This window comes from Amblyomma mixtum, chromosome 3 (genome assembly GCF_055824585.1).
Source record: "Amblyomma mixtum isolate Tamu chromosome 3, ASM5582458v1, whole genome shotgun sequence".
Taxonomy (NCBI): domain Eukaryota; kingdom Metazoa; phylum Arthropoda; class Arachnida; order Ixodida; family Ixodidae; genus Amblyomma; species Amblyomma mixtum.
The window spans coordinates 192,694,784-192,714,730 of NC_143014.1; the positions used below are offsets into that span (position 1 = coordinate 192,694,784).

Consider the following 19,947-nt stretch of genomic DNA (forward strand, 5'->3'; position numbering starts at 1 on the left):
TTCTGAGGAAATGTTGACAATTTTTTAATTCAACTGAACATGTCATCGTAGTCTGGGGGTCTTGGAAGATGGTCTGGGTTGGGCCTGCAAGAAATTGGCAGAATATGAGAGCAGCTATTCACGCTCATTATTGCTAAAGAAGCATCACTGGTGCATACAAAATTTTGCTGCATGCACAGCACAACAGACTCATTCAATGCATAGCATTCCATTAGCACTTTAAAACCAACTAATACGAAATTATGACCGGCAAATTCTAGAGGCATTTTAAAACGCAATTTTTTTTCAAGTGTTACTGATAGGTGGAAAACCCTAGTTACTCTGAAAATCTGGAGCCAGCAGGATGATCAGGATGCGGAGGTCCAAACGGATCAAACCTTGCACCAGGAGGAACTGCTCCTCTGCAGAAAAGCAGCATTCAGTTAGGCATTAACTCTATAAAGTAATAGTAATGGATTTCTGGCTAAGGATAGTAATGGATAAGGAGAGCTAGCAGCCAGAAGAGCCTTTTATGCAAAGTGTGACCCTAACAACTTTAACGTGACAAGCTATTTGAATGTTAGATGTTAGCTCTTAGAATGTTAGAAGATAGATATACTGCAAATGTAGCTACGCAAGCTTGTTTCCATGAATGCAGCCCAACTGTAGCAAACAGCTTACAATTTAACAACAAATACCAGCTTTTCTATGGTATCAGCTTTGTAGTTATCTCATTCTGTTTCCAATAGGGATGAGAGAAATGCAAGTTTGCCCGCTATGGTGGCTCAGTGGTTTTAGTGTTTGACTGCTGAGCATGAGCTCACAATTCCAAATCCTGATGAAGATGAAATGGAAAAAACATCTGTGTGTTTGAAGTTAAACAGCAGCCCTCTAATATGGCATGCCTCATAGCTTCATAGCTTACACTGTAGCTTTGGTGAGTAAAAATTCATCAATATGTTAATTATGCGACAATACCTTGGCAGCCCTGGAGCTGTTGCCCTTGGGTCCGAGCGTGGGAGTCTTGGCAAGTGCCTGCGGTCCATGATCATTCCACCCCCAAGACCACCCCCAAAGAATGGGTTCAGATCTCGCTGGCCCAGGGGGACATGCTGTGGTGTCTGGGGCCTACAAATGGCAGAACAAGCAATGAAAACAGCGAAAAACATGGTCCTGACATTGCAAGGAAACAAATCTGAAATCATACTACCATTATGGAACAAAACGTCATCCTGGTTTCTAAAGTGGGGATGTCAGGGTTTCACACTCGGCATCTTCAGAAATATACAGAGTGGGCGAATCTTAGCAGGAGTGTGCAAGCATATAACTCTGCAATTATCACTGTGCCCGCTACAGGCGCATCATGCCACTTACTCTATGTCATGCTGAGTTAAATGTCACACTGTCTGCCCGAAGTGCCCGCAGTGGGAACTATGCAGAGTGTAGAACGACTCTCCAGTGTGTTCCCTTCTAAGCGTGGTCCATCCTGCACACTGCCTATTATTTAAATTATACTGTTCACTACAAAGTATTATTCGTTCTGTTCAATATGGCTTGCAATACACAAGGTGTGGTCAGAGCTCACTTCATGATAAACTGAAGTCCTAATAATGCCAAAAAGTAACAGATAAAAACTGATCGGAGAGTAGTCCTGCCTCACCAGTACTGCCTATCGCCAAACATAATATCTTGAACCCCACTTAAGCTCTAGTCATTGCACTGCAGAGTGGCTATACAGTCGCGCCCCATTAATACGACCCCCGTTTATATGGGCGACTTGAATTATGCACAATTTTTCTGGGGACCAAACTTTTCCAATGTATTCATGCCTCGTTAACGTGGAGACTCTCTGCCCGGACAAGGAACAGGGTGAAAATGCACGGACTCCATTGGAACCCATTTATTATTGTCCCATTAATATGGACATCAATGAGAACAAAATCCTGAGTGCCTCTACCAGACGTTCTACCCCTTATATTTTCAGTGCAGAACACCAGCGAAATGCACTGCAAATGTGCAAATGCCCTAGTAATGACCTTTTTATGTGTGTGCGGTTCCATGCTTTACAGTGGCAATGTGCCCGGTCGATGCCTGTTTGCCACTTTGTGTGAATGGTTGAGGAAAAAATTCTCTCCGATGTCCGTGCACGTTAAAAACCACATACAGCAGCTGTCAGCAGACTGAGTACAGAGTTCTTGAGATCTGAACAGTCGTAGCAGGAGATACTTCATCACACCAAAAGGCGCTGTCACGCGTCTCGTGGACTAGCACCTGCTTCAAACGTGCTTCAACCTACACAGTAAGCTTTTAAAGATAATGTCAATTAATATTTCCTTTTGTTTTTCTTCACAATTCGTTATTACGAACAACTTGCTTTATGCACACTTGTGCTTGGGAACCAAAGTGTCCATAATTAACAAGGCATGACTGTACAGTCGTGCCCCGTTTATATGGACAAATAAAATTATGGACAGTTTTTGTAGGACCAAACTTTTTCAATGTATTTACGCCTCACTAATATTTAAACTCGCTGTCTGTACAATGGCATTTCTGTTGTGTTAATATGGAGAAGAGTGAGAACAAAATCTCGACTGCCCCAACCACATTTTTCCTTTCCTGCATTCTAAGTGCAGAACACAAGTGGAATGCAGTGGAAAGTGCAAATGCTTGAGTGATGGCTTTTTTCTTGTGGCTTCAGGCCACACTGAATTAAAAGTTGTGAAAAAAACCTCTCTCTGTAGCTTGTGCTACGCTGAAAGCCACATTCAGTAGCTGTCTGTTGAGTGAGCACGTATATGTACAACTCGGTCGTGGAATGTGAATAGTTGCAATAGGAGATACGTCATCACATCATGGGACGTCACCACAAGTCTCATAAAATACTGAACAGTACCACATTGTTTAAAAGAATGCGGCAATTAGAACTAAGGACTTGAAGCTCTCAAGATTTTGTCGGATTGCCACTGCAGTGCTCACCATTCTTCACATAAGCAGGCCTAATTGGATCATAACTTTATTTCCTGGGCATTTTTTTTCTTCAGAATTCATTATTAGGGATTACTCACTTAATGGAGAGTTTTGTGCAGGAAACAAAACGTCCATATTAACAAGACATGACTACATCATTCAGATGACATGCTTGCTGGCCTTAAATGGTACTGCAGGCCTTATACAACCAAAGGTGCAAGTGTGTGGCTTGCATTAAGCTCCTATAGACTATAATCATTCATAGAGTTAACGCCTGCACACAAGGCACAGGCTACCAGATCTCAGATGGGCCACTGGTGTAAATAAGTGTACTGGCCCAGAAGAGATCTTAGAGTCATGCCTGGAACTTGCTGCTACAACGCCCAGTTGCTACAATGCCAGCAATTCACCTCAAACATGACAGGCAATGATCCATAGCAATGGCATTGGTACGGGACAGACACATTTATTTCAGTCAGGATTAATGAGCTTTGTACACAGTCAGAAACAACCAGCTATGTGATTTTTTTGTTGCCACAAATGCAACTCAACTACAGCAAACAATCTGCTAGTAGGCAATGAATACCAGCTTTTCTTCACAACCAGTTGATAGTTACCTTTGATTCTGTTTCAGATAGAGACGAGAGACAAATGCAGCGAATTACATAAAAAAAATGTTCGTTTGGTTTATTAAGGTTTAACGTCCCAAAGCGACTCAGGCTATGAGGGACGCCGTAGAGAGGGGGTTCCAGAAATTTCGACCACCTGGGGTTCTTTAACGTGCACTGACATCACACAGTACACGGGCCTCTAGAATTTCCGCGGCCGGGATTGAACTTTCACGGCCGTGGCGGCCGAATTTCGATGGAGGTGAAATTCTAGAGGCACGTGTACTGTGCGATGTGCTTATCAGTTCACAAGTAATGCATTCAATGTATGCTGAGAACTTTCAATGGAGACTTACGATGCCATTATAGCAGTTTTTTTTTTTTTTTTGTTAATGGACATCCACACAATCAGTCTTGTCAAATTCATGTAAATATGCTGATGCAGTAACACTGAGGCACTGTAGATATGCTGCAACTAACCTTTACTGTATTTAGAGTGCACTTCCTCAATTTCTCTTGTCCATATCAGCACATTGATTCTGCCAAAACATTAAGGTTTTAAAAATTTTATATTGCAATTCAGAACTGTCTATGAGTGCAACCATGAGCAAACAAAAACCCTAATGCACTAAGGACAAATAAATGTTTAGGTTGCGTTGCTCATCACGCTAGCCACGTCTTGAAAATGGGTCATAAAGAAAATACTTGTTGGGAAAAGATGGTTAATTTAGAGGGTGAAAGCACAGAAAGAAGACTCACATAAACAATGGCTGCTCTGTTTACTAGCAACCAGCTTCGTAAAGCTTTTGATGTCACCACTAAAATAAATGCGCTCACCATTCTATGCCAACCCGTGTGCTGGGCATGCGCAGGAGACTCTCTTGGGATGTAGTTGGAGAAGCATCACGAACACCAATAATCTCACTGCCACTGTCGCAGCACTCCATGACACTAATCACCTCACGGTTCAGTTTTTCAACCACAGCATTCAAGTCCTTGAATGCCCTGCATGGCAACAAACGTAAGCAATCCACACACTGCTTGCACAAGTTTTTACTGGAGACAGCACTCACCTGGTACAGTCCTTGTATTCCTCAGACACATACTTGTCAACATTCAGATTGGTTGATGCTGTCCTTTCTTTCTGAACATTCTGAAGAGAAGCACATAGAAGCCACATTATCGTACGTGCACTCTTTGTCACAAATATGCAGGCGAATTTGCAACTGGCTTATGCAGTCCTTGGACCACACTTTTGGACCTCTGCTGTACTCTTGATACCCTGATGTCCAGGCTACACAGTGAGAAAAGCTGTCCACCTCACTTTCTTAAACCTTGAAGAGGCAACAACATGACTGACAGAAGCCTGGCAGCACAGAAGGCAAAGAAACAGTTGGGAAAACCACAGATTGGCCTGCATATCTTTTACAAAACCTACACCTACACCATTACAGCAGCAGCAACAATAAAACCAAGTGCTTAATGATCACCAAACTGTTCAGTACCACTATACAACATTTTCCACAGAACTTATCAGTTTCAGCATGAAGTCTGAAAAATGTAAAATCTACACTGCATGCACAGCCCTGCATTAACCCTGTCATTAACTGTCCCTCAAAGGGACACTGAAGTTAAATTGAAGTTGGCCTGTATCAACAGACTACGGCATTCTAACAGCAAAAAGATCCCTGTCACCGAAAATTGAGCGTTTACAGAGTAGAAAAAGGCAAAAACAAAAATACAGGTGTCGCCCTCGCCAGCCAATTTCACAAGTAAACTGTGTGCATTAGCACCGAATTTCGGACGCAGATCCCACGGTCTATACTACACCACCATTCACTTCAAAACAGTGGCGACCAGTCCTTCTCTGTGTGGACATCACAAATTTGAACTGAGTAGAGGGAAAATAGTTAAATTCACTTTCCTCAGTCATAAATGTATCTTCTGATGCCAGACAAACGTTAAAGTACCTAGAAAGAGCCAGATAATCAATTTTTAATGAGAACAATAATTTGATGGAGCAGCCCTCAGTGCCCCTTTAATACATATGACTCTACATTCCAGCCACTGATTGCAAACACCAATGCAAGGCCTGCATTGAGACAATTTCCAGGAAAAAAGAAATGAAAGTGTGGAAGCAGAAACAAGACCGTAACAATCTTATTCACATAACCTTAAGGACTCTAAGGATCAGGCAAAACAACAACCAGTGCTCTATCTAAGAAGAAAAGTACAATTGCAAGGCTCTGACTGCATACACTCCAGAGTAGCACCAGCACGAAGGACTCTGCTGCATATCAGAGCACAAATGAACAGCTAGAAATGCTGGAGCTGCATGTTTTCATTGGTTGTCATGTTGCCAACAAGTGGTATGCAACTGCAGAACTCTACATATCCGTGTGCATCAGCAACATTTTTTGCCACAAGTGAGTCAAAATTTCATAAATGACACAACCTTACTTTCTGAAAGAAAAAACTGGCCTCAAGTAAAAAAAAAAAAAAAGACACTTGTCAGTTTCTATATTATATTAATATAAAAAGCAAACAAGCCCACATATGCAGCAAAGCAAAGTATGCAATGCTGTGATCCACTGAAACCTGTGTATAAAAAAAAACAAAGGTGTACTTGGTTTATCAGCTAGCGAACTTCACAATATCACAATTCAGAATTAGTACAGACTAGCATACATATAAACAAAAAGCATGAATATGCAATTTCTGATGGTTCTGCAAGATACTTACATCACTAGGAGTGCCTGTCATTAAAGTGAGGTAAAATTCTTCACCCTCAGCAAAAGCGATGAAATGACTGCTGCAAAGAAACACCCTTTTCTGCCCTATTATAATGTGCCCTCCTTCACCTCACCTTGAACAGACAGTATACACAAAGCAGGAATTATTCACATCTCTGTGGTACCAAACATAAATGTCATACCACTAAGGGTCACACAATCTATAGAAAATCTTATTTTCCCGACTGCCACTGGCCAATGCACATTACCATGCACATAGAAGAGCCCACTTATAACAAACCTGATGGTAGTAGCCACGGTTCACAGTAAGTGGACTTTTCATTTCTTAAAAAAGTGCATTATGTGCACCAGCTTCTTCGAAGAAGACCACATCACGATGGTTCCAAAGCTCTGTAGAGTGGTCATAAGTATGTCTCTTGCAGAGGCCAAACAACAAGCTGCTTTAAGAATCCAACTAAACTAATCTCAGTTAAAGCGTTCACAGCAACCGGTGACAGGCCAGCCTCCTAGTCTTCAGATTCTTGGCAGTCAGAGTGCTCGTACTTCGTGTACAATGGCTTCGTCAGTTACCACTCTGCAATGCCAGTGTCATGATCCACACCTCCTGAAGTAATCCCAGGCGAAATCATGTCCCACCATCTGTGCATCAACAATGCGTTGTTACAAATCCACATGAGTCTAATCACACGGATGTCCAACAGCGTCTTCAGTCATTTCTTAGCTCATAAACCATACTTTACGGAAGCAATTTCTGATGCACTCTGCCATCAGTCCCAACTACCTGGCCTTAATCATTTCCACGGTGGTGGATAAAGATTTTCGAACTGGAATGTTGCCGCCTGTTGTGTAAATTACTATGAGCATATGCTGTATGTAGCGCCGATGTTAGGACACCTTGAGGTCTTGAGCGCGTGAATAGCGCTACATCTGTCAGCTGAATATTGCACTTTTCATTCGGAGGTGAGAAGAGCATTGTCACCACAGTCGGAGAAGGAAACAATGTGGTGCTTCATGCCCATCACGAGCAGGAGCTCTTATTTTTTTTCACTACGTCATGGCTGAACTGAACAAGCCACTCAAGAAAGTCGTGCATCGCCCCTATGAAACTTATGCCTGTTTGCACGCTCCTCAAATAACAAAAAGTGACGCATTATGTAGGTCTTTGTGTTCAGACAGTAGCGTATGAAAGCATACCATCTGAAGTATCGCAGTTCCTAGACAGCCAAAAATCGCGGCCATTCATCCGCATACACAGAAGCAAGTTAACAGGAAAGTTTGTGGTGCTTTCCACCAGCGCAGGTCTCCACTTTCAGGGCATTCATTTTTGATGGCACCATTTGATAAAACTGTCCCATTTTTTAGGCAGTGTCTCACCTTTCCAATTACATTTTTAGGTCCCACAGTCTTTCCAAGGGCAGGTGTCATAGGAGCTCGGAGGTGCTCCTCAAACTTCATGCTTACCGGACGCATGGGTTTTTCGACTGCAGGGCCAAATTTATGGTGCCTCTTCGTTCGTTCAGAGTTACGCTGCCACGGTTATTCGTTTTATCTGAGACATGGTACCATTGTCCTACAGCCTATTTTGACAGTAGCACCGCCCCCATTCGTAATAAGCGACCATTCGGTTATAAGTGGGCTCAACTGTACTAGCAGTGCTAATTACCTTAATACCCAACTGCATCCTACAGAAATACCCCTTTAATTAGTCTATGCCACTGTACCAGAGTTATTACCAAGCAACGCAACACATCTGGAACAAAACCTCTGAGCCTATGACATGACAGATAAAATTAACAAAAGGTTTTGAGCAATACTAGAGCAGTGTAAAAAAGCTATACAGCTAGTCCACAACTTGAGTAAAGTACACCTGAGGTCAGCCAACCAGTAATATCTTTAAACTTCCATAACACAGAAGCAATGTGCATTGTTTTTGTGCTACGCATTGTTTCTTCACACCAACCACCTTGGGTGTTGGCATGCAAAGTAAATACGACAGATGAATTACAGTTCATTGTATAAGAGAAGGAAAAATTACAAAAAAAGGATCATTTCACTGTATACAGCAAATAAAAAATCCCAAGGACAAGCACTTTGTATGATGGCCATATCATGCTCTTCTCAACAGAAAACTTGGTGGATTTCAGATGCGTTCTGAAAAATGCTCGACAGATGCTTTGCCAATGCAAATTAAATACAGCGAATCGAACAAAGAAAACAAAATTACGACTGGCAAAAGCTTAATTGTGATTCAATGTCATCAAATCCAAAAATTTTGAAATAAGTGTACACTTCCTAATCTTTGTGCAAGCAAATATTTTAAGTGCTAACTACCATGGACCACAAAATAGCAAGGTGTTGCATTATTAATAAAACAATAAGATCATAAACATTTTTAAAACTTTGCATTACAAGCATAATGACTTGACTGAAAAAAATTTCTAATATTAGCCACAAATTGGCACCTAGATTCTGCTGTACAAGACACAAGGATGCAATGTTAGTATTCAAAAGTTCAGAACTTTATGCTCTGCAAAGTTCCTTGTCCAGTGAATATTTTTACTTTGACAGAAAAATTAACATTCTTGCACCGATCACTAGAATTTCACCTGCTTTTGCATACAACAAATTTCAATTAAATCAGCATAGCAGCTGCTGAATCAAAGTATTTAGCTCATACTATGACTTCCATTGAATAAATTAAAGGTCTGGAACTCAAAGTCACTTTCAACAACAGCTTTAAACTTTTTCAGGTACTTACCAATATGCAAATCAGAAGGGAGTTGTCAGCTCGAACTGCTGTAAGTAAGTACTGCTCATGATTTTGTGGAGATATGTACCGAATCGTGTACAAATCCTGGTTTTCATTCCAGCCAACAGGAAGCAGCTCTGTGGTGTTCTGTTGAGGGTCTGCCCACTAAACGAAAAAAAAAAAAAGTTTTCGCAGAATAATGTAGCACTATCAAGAGCAAGGTGACAGCTTTTAAATGGCATGACATATGGTGTTTAACAACCCGAAGCTGCTAATGGGCTACGAGACACATCACACTGGAGGGCTCCACATTAATTTCAGCCACCTAAGGTTCTTTTAACTTTCCTTTTAAATGCATTGGCACTCCATCAGTAGAGAAGCAATAACAAAGCAGCTAGCAATTACTAATTGTCACAACTATAAGAGGTTTTCACAGGCTTTCAAAAATATGCACGCACATTAGCAGCACAGTTTTAAAATCTGGATGTTTACCATATGCATTGATAAAATAACTGGCTTTTAAGGGGGAATAGAGGTCTTAAAATGAATATTGTATCATTAGAAATATTGTAATGAAATTAGGCTTGTACATGGATTTCTTCCTGTTTTCAAGAATAACAGTATAATCAGTTTGATATACCCTAATTAACTCCCGTATTATATAAAAATAACTCAAGCTTAATTAGGTATTTCTCATGGGTCAATAAAACACATTCCCTCAATATTTTTTGGTTCCGATTCAAGTGGAGGTGTAGCCAAAGACCTGCCATGCACTGGATATGCTATTTATATTTTTATAGAGAATCATCATATAAAAATGTTCAACTATGTCGAATCTCCATAATTACGAAATATAGTTAAGTGACGTCATTTTTCAAAAAATTTGATATGGTCGACTTCATAAACAAATAGCATACCTCTACAGTTCAGTTCTTTCTGAATTCAACAGTATAAGATTAATTGAAACTGCACCATAAAAATGCAATAAAACCTTCTGTAAGACTAGTCATGATGGCAAAAAACGCGAAGCTTAAAAAATAGCATTTGAAATGTGCGCTCCAATCATCTGGAGATTGCTGTAGAGGCTTCAGAAAACAGCAAAATGCAAACATTCCAAAAGGATTTCACAGTAGTGAGTAATACCAGTATGTAGGGAAGGGCAAATACACAGAGGACATGACAGGACGGGCGCTGACTCCAACTATGTTTATTGAACACGTTTTTCATAGAACATATAAGAAAAGACGACCGTGAGCGCATGCGCATCTGTGACAGACCACAAAAGGAAAGGCCAAGATGACAAAGATGACAGCAAAGGTAGATTAATGAGGGCGGCACGCATTTCGTCCCTTATTTTTAAGCAATCTGAATTCGCTGGCATGCAGGGAGACAGAAGTGGTGCTGACACACATGTCGCCTTTTGCCTTGATGAAAAATGCATCGGATAATTCCCGAGCTAATCTATCTTTGCTCCTGGTTAGAATTTTGATTTTGTCAAGCCGTGGCTCACAGTTCTCATCGTTTTTGTCCTTTCAAGAACGGCGAGCAAAGATAGATTAGCTCGGGAATTATCCGAAGCATTTTTCATCAAGGCAAAAGGCGACATGTGTGTCAGCACCACTTCTGTCTCCCTGCATGCCAGCGAATTCAGATTGCTTAAAAATAAGGGACGAAATGCGTGCCGCCCTCATTAATCTACCTTTGCTGTCATCTTTGTCATCTTGGCCTTTCCTTTTGTGGTCTGTCGCAGATGCGCATGCGCTCACGGTCGTCTTTTCTTATATGTTCTACGAAAAACGTGTTCAATAAACATAGTTGGAGTCAGCGCCCGTCCTGTCATGTCCTCTGTGTATTTGTCCTAAAAGTTAGCGCTGCTTAAATTTTAACGAAAGAAAATGCATAACCAACTAGCCCCGCAACGTGTTTTACTAAATGTAGGGAAGGGCAACAGCTTTCGAAAGAGATGGCGGCCATCGGGGACGCAGTTATAGGAAACGAAGGGCGCGAAGTGCTGCCGCATTTTCCTCCGAACTCGCCATTTCGGTGATTCGGAGGCGTCAAATATATCCATTTTTTGGTAGTTGGAGGTCGAACAAGCCCTTGAAACTTTGTAGGCAGGTACTTAATCCAAATATGTCATTTTTGAAAAACAAATTTTCACATTTTTTTTTTTTTTATCATTTCAAGACCAGCGTCTCCCCTTAAACCTTTGCAGTCATTAGTTGGGCCCCATCATACATCAGGGAATGGCTGTCTCATCGTATGTCGGGAAGCACCCACCAAGCTCTTTCGCACCCATTTGATCTCTAAACTCCAGCTTTTTTTCTGCTTTCCTTGATGAACAGGTAGTGTATTCTGTTTTGAGCTTTTCCAACACACCATTCAGATTTAACTTTTTTTTTTTACCCACAGAGGAAACCACAAAGTCAGCTTGCAATGCAAACACTGATATAATGGCTATATTTTCAATGCTTGAAATTCAACACTTTAGAGATTTGACCACTGTAAGTTCAGCTTTTGTGGGAAGGGTAATTATGCGTCTCTATCACAAAGCATAGGCAATTCATCTAGTAACTCTAGTGAAGCTAAAAGAACCCTGCCATGGTGGCTCAGTGGATACGGCGCTTGGCTGCTGACCTGAAAGACGCGGGTTCAATCTTGGCCACGGCGGCCGAATTTCGATGAAGGCTAAATTCTAGAGGCCTGCGTACTGTGCGATGTCGGTGCACGTGAAAGAACCACCTGGCCGGAGACCTTCACTACGGCATCCCTCATAGCCTGAGTTGCTTCAGGACGTTAAGCACCAATAAACCAAAACAAACAAAATGAAGCTAAAAAAAGCAGAAAAGACTGTTTTACTACAAGACTGTTGTATTTTTGTAATAGTATTTTTTTGCAACCAAACCAAAGATGAATAGTGTGTAGCTTTGGTACAAAGTTGAACATGAATAGAATATTTTTATGAGTAGTTGCCATTTATGCAGGCGTTTGTACAAAAATAATCATGTGAAAGAGCTAAGCTCAACCGCACTACTGTTACTGCGCTACAACTTAAGGAGATACAGATATAGCTGTCAAAATACACAACACTGATCTCCACCAGGGGATACACAGCACGAAGTCAGCAAGCCAGTCATCTCATAGTTATAAGAAAATTACCTTTTGGTAATTGAGAGGTCTGCGCTACATCTGAGTAGATTAGAAGGGAAAGAGCTGCTTATGAGTCATAGATTCTGAGGTCAGGTATCAAGGCGGGATTTACTAGTTTGCTGAACCTGCCTGATCCCTGCCACATCACCCAGTCTTGGAGTTTGAACGCCGCCACACGAGTAGGCTGGTTCGCTGCACTGAACCCTTCATTTTGTGCAGACCGATTGAGGCAGAGTGCTGCGCAGCGTTGGAGTGGGCCCTGTTTTTGACATAGTCACTGAAGGTTGGTTTGGTTAGTTTATTGGGGTTTAACATCCCAAAGCAACTCAGGCTATGAGAGATGCCGTAGTGAAGTGCTCTGGAAATTTCGACCACCTGGGGTTCTTTAACGTGCAGTCACTGAAGGAAACTGCAGAGTAGCCTATTCACACTTCATGACAATTATTCAATAACATTCGAAAACTTGATAACAAATTCGATTTGTTTTGAATTATTTTCAACATGCACTGTTTGATTTGTTCAGCAAATCAAACAGAAGAATATTCAATTCACTACTCGACAATTTTGAATACTCACACATCTTGTTTTACTACAAGACCTAAAAGAATACTTTCAACACTTATCCAGAGCCAAATTATCACTGGAAAACCAAAATATGCAGAAACACAGACCAAATAGATATTTTACAACTTACTTGTACACAGAAGTGCACTGCATGACAAGTAATTATTACTTGTAATAAACTACATTTTCTTCAAATTCTGAAATGAGCTGATTGCTTTTTGTAAGGCGTAACATTCTCAGTTTGCCAAATATTTTAGGGGAATCCCCCAAGGTGGAGTAGATTTTTAATAAGGGAGTAATTACTCAATGACGTCCACCCGAGCGCAGCCATACGGCCACAAAGGAAAGCTATACAGCTTTCACGGAAACTTCGTAGTTAAAGAAAAATTCGTCCTGGTCCGGGGTTCGAACCCGGGACCACCGCTACACCGGAGCAGTCACTCTACAAATTGAGCCAACCGGGACGGCAAGCTTATGGTAGGGCGAGAGCGAATTGATCTATAACTCGAAGTGGGAACAGTGTTTGCCAAATATTTTAGGGGAATCCCCCAAGGTGGAGTAGATTTTTAATAAGGGAGTAATTACCCGGTTGGCTCAATTGGTAGAGCGACTGCTCCGGTGTAGCGGTGGTCCCGGGTTCGAACCCCGGACCAGGACGAATTTTTCTTTAACTACGAAGTTTCCGTGAAAGCTGTATAGCTTTCCTTTGTGGCCGTATGGCTGCGCTCGGGTGGACGTCATTGAGTAATTACTCCCTTATTAACATTCTCAGTAATCCAATTAATTTTTCCAGCTATAGATTACTAGTAATCTGTAACATTTTTTATTTTCAAAAACAAGTTGTAACTAGCGAAAAACTAAGAATTTGAGTTCTGCAGAAAACCCAGGTGTAGAAAGGAATTCCCTCGCATTAGAGCGACAACATGAAAGCTGTGTAGAAGCTGTGCATGCGAGGACATGCTCGGGTTTCCCGAGCAGAGTACATTTGACTAGTCCCATTTTTCGCGCTTTGTATTTCACATTTCACCATGATCGCACAATGGAATGTCAGATTTAATGAGCTTGAGCTCTGTCCTCTCGGAGCAGGAGCAGCAACAAAGCACGGTGCTTTGTGTAACACTTCGAGGCCGTGTGCAAGGTCTTCGTATGTAAAGCAGTGCACTTCCCTCCGGCGTGCACATCGACATACTCATCAGCGCGGCTACTGATATGTTCACAAGGAAACATAAGAAAAAATCCAAAGAAAACTTCGGAAAACAACTGCAGATGAAATTACAACATAAGTACAGAAACAGATCACAAATCAGCTAGCCGCAAAAGCTCATTCTCATCTATGTATATTTGTGCTATGCTAATAAAAGATGCATGAAGAATAAATTAATAGTAATCAATTACTGCTCTCTAATTGTTCAGTTACTTTTCATGGGCTGTAATTTACCGCTGAAATCAGTTACATTTCCGATAAGTAATTGCAACTGGCTACTTGCTTTCTGTAACGTGTACAGTACGGTCCATTGTTAAAGGGAACATGCGATCGCGCGGCCTCCGCGCTTCACGAAGCCCTGCTGCCTAGATGCGGTGAGAATATGCAGCATGAGGCATATGCGTGGAAAGACCAGCCGCTGTGCTTACTGCGCATACGTCTTGTGCCGACAATTCCCACAAGTTCTCGGCGGCAGCGCACCGCGAAGTGCGGAGGCCACGCGATCGCATGTTCCCTTTAACAGTGGACCGTACTGTACAATACTGGTCTCCTCTCAGTGTCTGAAAATCTAAAAATAGTTCTAGTGACATTCGACAATTTTTCAGTTGAAATTTTTCACGTACTTCTAGTGGTTACAAAACTATTTTTATGAACTGGTTAATTGAGGAATACACAATTGTGGGCAAAATGGGTTTAGTGTATATATAGTTTAATGTCCCAAAGCGATGAGGGATGCTGTAGTGCAGAATATCAAAATTTCGACCATCTGGGGTTCTTTAACGTGCACTGACATCGCACAGCACACGGGATTTTCTCCTAAGAGCAAGATGAGATGGAAAAGGATGAGTTTGTCGTAAAATACAGTAAAATGCTTTTTCTTGGTTTTCACGTTTTCTGCATGAAAATAAAATATGGTTTACTGAGACTACTTCACCACACAGTTCACAAAAAGGATTTCCTTGTTTCATGAGATGCAGTTATGTGTAAGATGTATATGTACAATGTGAAGGTGGCACAAGATGACTTCAATAAAGCATTTCTGGTGTTAACACGCCTTCTATTTGCCGAGGATCGGCTTTACCAGGTGCAGTTTGTTGTTGCCATTTTTTTATTAGTTTACTCTCTACTAGTTTTAAGCAATCTTTACGCCGAATATTTACTTTCTCTAGTTTCATTTGATGAGCTCGTGCTACATTACCGTCTATGCCGATATGGCTTGGGACCCAGCATATTTTACTTCTTGTCCATTATTTCAGCTGCTGCTATATTATGGATTAAATCTCTATTAACGATTGTACTGTGTTTCTGAAGAGTAGAGCTTTTACAATTCCTAGAGAATCTGTGTGGAATATACTATACTTAACATCCTCTTGCAATGTTTTTCCGATTGCAACATAGACAGCGTAGCATTCAGCTGTAAAGATTGTGATGAGCTCTTTGGTAATCGTATTGTTGTCTCCCAGTTTTCTTGTACAACTGCGCTTCCAACAAAAGCACTGTTTTTGATCCATCTGTGTAAAATTCAGTGCAATTCTCATGTTTTTCTTTAAGTGCAAGGTATTCTTGTATGATGTGCTCCTATGGGGTTTGTTTCTTATGCAAGTGTGCCAGAGATGTTGTACCATGGAGGACGTGGTTTGTGCTTGTGTGTTGTACCTGGTAGTGTTTCCAGTAACTCCAGCTCGCCGCATTTATCCCCAAATTGCGTTAGTAATGGCCTGACTGCTTGTGGTTTATTATAGAATTTTGCTCTAGACGTACAATGGGTGACTATGGGGTTGCAAAAGTGCTTTGGAAGTGATCAAATTCTAAAGACATATGCGTATGTCAGCATAGTTGTTGTATATTGAAGAGGAGGCTCATTGGTTTCAACATGAAGGCTAATTATAAGCGGTGTTCTACATGCGCCTGTTCAAGACACAGTCCCAAGCTGTGCACTGGGTCTAGCTCTTCCAGGTGAGATGACCTTGCTGATCCATATATCGTACACTTGTAATCTAAAGCAGAACTTACCATTGAAAAGTATATATGTAAAAGGCAAGTCCTGACAGAGCCCCAATGTTTGCGTGATAATACTTTGAGAATATTCATGGTTCGAGAAGCTTTAGACTTCAGGGATTTTATATGTGGCAGATATGTTAGTTTTCTGTCGGAAGTGAGACCAAGGAATTTATGTTCCAATCTTACAGGTATAGTTGGGTTCCGTCCATATAGACGCTTTACAGTGCCGTATCATGGAAGCTGCCGTCTTTGATCACGTGATCACGCCGCCATTACATGCCTCCCGACTGCTCAGCATGCGCCTCGTCGCAAACGCTGCTGCGTCTGATGGTTCGGTTCTGACAGGCAGTGTTTCGGCTGATACGGTTGTAAAGGAGGGGGAAGAAGACACTATGGTCTGGCCAAAGCTTCGAAGGACATGTGAGAACCTTAATATGATCACTTCAGGTGTGAAAACGTGATCGGGCTTCATGTCGTAGAGAGCCACTGAGCTCTCCGCCTCTTCAAGCCAATGGATGGATCACCTGGATGCTTGTCTTTGATTGTGCTGAAGGCTTTGCTTAAAGGTGCACTGAAGAGGAATCTGAAGTCGCCTTTTTACCGGAAGGTGTAGATCGATTTCCTACGCAGATTTTCTGCACCTTTTTACTGCAGGAAATCGATCTACATGTTCCGGTAAAAAGTCTGGGAAGGCATACAACTGAAGGTGCATATGTCGTTGGTTCGAATCCCTGTCGTAAGCTAGCCTTCATCTTAACTAGCACATGTAAGCTATATTCAACGAGAAATCGTATGACCACACCTGGAACGCTGATCGGCAAACGGTTGCATCACAATTTTGCATCACAATAAGGCAATATGGCTCTGTACACCAAAAGAGGACCAGCAGGACTCACCATCCTCACACTCTATGGCGCGTAGCGGCAGCAAAGTGCACACCGTAGATCGCTAGCGAAATAGATGTGAAAAATTCGCTTTCTACACATCGACATCAATATTCAGATTGATCAAGTCCGAATACCGCCACTGCTTTGCGACACTCACCCTGTTCAAATTCCCCCTAATATCAAATTTTATGACGTCTCTACTGGCTCCCTCACAGCGATGGATTTCGCTACATTATTTCAGAACACTAATTTCACTACACAGGCCACTACGTCCGCATCAGGCCGGTTCAAAATCTCGTTGCTACAATCTAGTGAACCGCTACACACAGGACCATGATGCGCGTTTACAGATTCCTCACAATCCAAGTATGCAAATCACAGCAACTTAATATATCATGGAGCAAGAGCCGCAATGTGCTTCAATTAAAAACGCAGTGACACTTACCACTTCGCCGCTCCCCGCGCAGCGTTTACCACTTCTGACTAGCAGATAGTGGGCAAGAACAACTAGCGCATCATGTTTCGACTGAAAACTCTCATTGCACGACTTAAAAAGCAACTCAAAAGCAAAGTACTTTTCGTACGCTGACAGGCTACTAGCTTCTCCTGTAGAGCTCATTACTGACGCTGCTGACGCGCCCACACGAAAACGTTCGAACAGAAGGGCAGATGCGCGCGCCTGGCGCGCCGTCAACGTCAGCAGCGTTAGTGGGGCGTTAACCCATGTCAGCCGGTCAGCTGGGAAAGCCTCGCCGGTATCCAAGTCCAAGCCATATCCAATATAGTTTTATGTCCGGTTATTTTGTGGTGAACGCGGTCGACTAGATCATGTCGTTATGTTTACAGTTATGTCTGCTATATTAACCCTGTGGTCTGCGGACCGCAGCCGAGTCGAGGAGGAAGAAAACGCCTCGACTCCTCCATGAATCGCAGCAGCTGTCAACCGCGTCGATCATGCCAGCGGACTGATCGCACATTCGCTTGTGTTGGACGAAGCTTTCCGAGCATATCGACTGCTAATGCTCAGAGCGTGGTTTTCCTTTCGTAACCTCTCCTCCAAAGCTGATCCCCGCTGTTTGCCTAGCCCTCCGAAACGGCTGTCAGGTTACAGCTTATTTTTGAAAACTATCTGGCCTTCACTGAGTCAGCAACATCCAGGTAAGAAGTTTTGATAACTGATACGCATGTTCATGTTGCTTCTTGGCGACTTGCTGGTATCCGTAAACTTTGCAAGAGGCTACTGTGATGTGGTCTGTCATTTACAGGAGAAAAATTTCCACAACTGGTGTCCATTGCGGCTAAAAAGTGGAAGGCGGCGGGTTCTCAGACAAAACAGGCAAAAGCAATACCTACTGCATGCGCGCATTCAGCATTTAACGCAAATGCTGTTAGCTTTTCTACTGTGCACACCTTACATGTGATTAAACCGTTCTTGCGTTTCAGTTATACGGAGACAAAGCGCGGGATATTTCAGCACGATATGAGAAGGAGTACAGTGAATATTTGTCCAGCCTGGATTTTGAACACATTTTGGCTACTGATGGAAAGACTAAAGCGCATCTGAAGACCAAGAGCAGACTAGAAAAGGTGAGGTCGTTTGTCAGCAATCACGGACGCAACCGAATGGCAGTCGGTCTGCTATGGCACACTTCCCATTGCACTTTTTACTCCTTGAATTGTTATGACATGCGTTGACTCCCTGTTTTCCCTTGACTTAGAAGTTACGCCGACTAAAGAAGCCAAGGTCTCCGCGGTCAGCATACGCCTTTTTCTGCATCGAAGCAAGAAAGCCCCACTTAAAGTTGGCTGTAAGTAGGCAGAAAGAATAACGCCCTGCAGGCAGTTTCATTTTGCCAGTTTCATTTTGCCTTCTGCCCTCCTGCTGCAGGAGGAAGCAAAACTGCTTGCCGAGAAGTGGAGAGCACTGTCAGACTCGGAAAAGCAGGTATGGCAGTATCATAAGTGCTGAAGTGAATGCATGTTTTGACTAGCAGCATTGCATCAGGAAAGTTGTGGTGGTATATTACAGGTAACAGTCGACATAGTCCAATATGTAGTGTTCTGGTATGCGAACGTGGGCACCCAAAGTGACTCGCATGTCACATGACATTTGTGCTGGATGTTGGCAAATTGCAGTTTTTCTGTTGCCAGTGCATTTTTTTTTTTTTCTGCCGCTCTAAGGGGCAACTGTCGCGCAGAAATAGCTGTGCAGCTTTGGTGAGACACAGACATAAGAAAGGTGAAGACAGCACATTGCACTTCCTTTTGATACCTGTGTCTCATCAGCACTGCAAGCCATTTTTTAGCATGTACTGACACAGTCATGAAGCCATTGTGTTGTGCTTGTGCTGTCATAAACAAGCACTTGTCTGCCAGGTCTACTTTGGAAAGTGCTTCTTTATAAGTACTAACGAGTGACAGTATCCTGTAATTTTTCAGCCCTCATGCAACCAGCTTGCACACTGTTATAAAGAAAATGAAACTGGTGGTACTTTGGTAATGATAGCTTGGGCTGTATATAATTGCACTGACACTACCTCACAGAATTTTGCCTTGTACGATTACTTGAATAGTCAATACTGTGAATGTTCTGCCTGTCTCTTATTAGGTCTACGAGCAAAGAGCTCAAGAGGACAAGAGGCGCTACCATGATGCCATGATCGACTGGGAAATGTGTATGCAGCAGACGGGGAAGTCAAAAATCCTCCAAGAATATCTTGAAAATAATAATGTTGATGTAGCAAAAAAGCACCTGGCCAAGCAGCTGACACACTGTGAAGAGAGCTTGGGAGGATGAGTTTTCAGAAATATGTGCTGCAGATATCAGCTGTATGACTGACAATAAAAAGTGTTAATATAAGTGCAGGTTTATAGTAGCATAAAAATTCAGGGGGGCACTTTGTTGACCTAAAGTGCGGGGAGGCGGAAGCCTTAAGCGCAGTGTTGCTGCTTGTGTCACTGATGCATTAAGATGTTAGGCTTCGCCTCTAAGAGTGAAACGCGAAAGCGTCTTGCAACGCTGCCAGGGAGTCCATAGAACGCCATCGCCCGTTCGGTTCTACTCTTTGCTCGTCGGTAAATTGGT

The 19,947-nt window shown here is 42.3% G+C and overlaps 2 protein-coding genes across 3 annotated transcripts; one reads left to right on the forward strand and one right to left on the reverse strand.

Moving 5' to 3' along the window:
• LOC149353109 (proteasome inhibitor PI31 subunit-like) lies at positions 1-17,693 on the reverse strand. The gene is made up of 7 exons (XM_089582308.1): positions 17,308-17,693; positions 9,066-9,221; positions 4,628-4,707; positions 4,392-4,559; positions 958-1,107; positions 321-401; positions 1-84 (listed from the first exon to the last, which is right to left on the reverse strand). The coding sequence occupies exons 1-7, from the start codon at positions 17,479-17,481 to the stop codon at positions 30-32; spliced, it is 864 nt and encodes a 287-aa protein (XP_089438434.1). The 5' UTR covers positions 17,482-17,693; the 3' UTR covers positions 1-29.
• LOC149353110 (transcription factor A, mitochondrial-like) lies at positions 17,616-19,722 on the forward strand. Of its 2 annotated transcripts, none has more exons than XM_089582310.1 (6): positions 17,616-18,020; positions 18,128-18,198; positions 18,306-18,449; positions 18,584-18,670; positions 18,751-18,807; positions 19,471-19,722. In XM_089582310.1, the coding sequence occupies exons 1-6, from the start codon at positions 17,882-17,884 to the stop codon at positions 19,657-19,659; spliced, it is 687 nt and encodes a 228-aa protein (XP_089438436.1). In that variant the 5' UTR covers positions 17,616-17,881; the 3' UTR covers positions 19,660-19,722. The 2 variants fall into 2 exon arrangements, with proteins under 2 accessions (XP_089438436.1, XP_089438435.1); XM_089582309.1 differs by having other exon boundaries at positions 17,624-18,020; positions 18,581-18,670.
• The last annotated feature ends 225 nt before the right edge of the window (positions 19,723-19,947 follow it).

Coding starts and splice junctions, on each gene's coding strand:
- LOC149353110 (XM_089582309.1), top strand. CDS start 17,882: ATGCTCAGAGCGTGGTTTTCCTTTCGTAACCTCTCCTCCAAAGCTGAT. Junction 18,021..18,127: donor ACTGAGTCAGCAACATCCAG/GTAAGAAGTTTT, acceptor TGTCATTTACAG/GAGAAAAATTTCCACAACTG. Junction 18,808..19,470: donor TGTCAGACTCGGAAAAGCAG/GTATGGCAGTAT, acceptor GTCTCTTATTAG/GTCTACGAGCAAAGAGCTCA.
- LOC149353109 (XM_089582308.1), bottom strand. CDS start 17,481: ATGAGCTCTACAGGAGAAGCTAGTAGCCTGTCAGCGTACGAAAAGTAC. Junction 4,560..4,627: donor GAATACAAGGACTGTACCAG/GTGAGTGCTGTC, acceptor GTTGCCATGCAG/GGCATTCAAGGACTTGAATG. Junction 1,108..4,391: donor ACACGGGTTGGCATAGAATG/GTGAGCGCATTT, acceptor TGCCATTTGTAG/GCCCCAGACACCACAGCATG.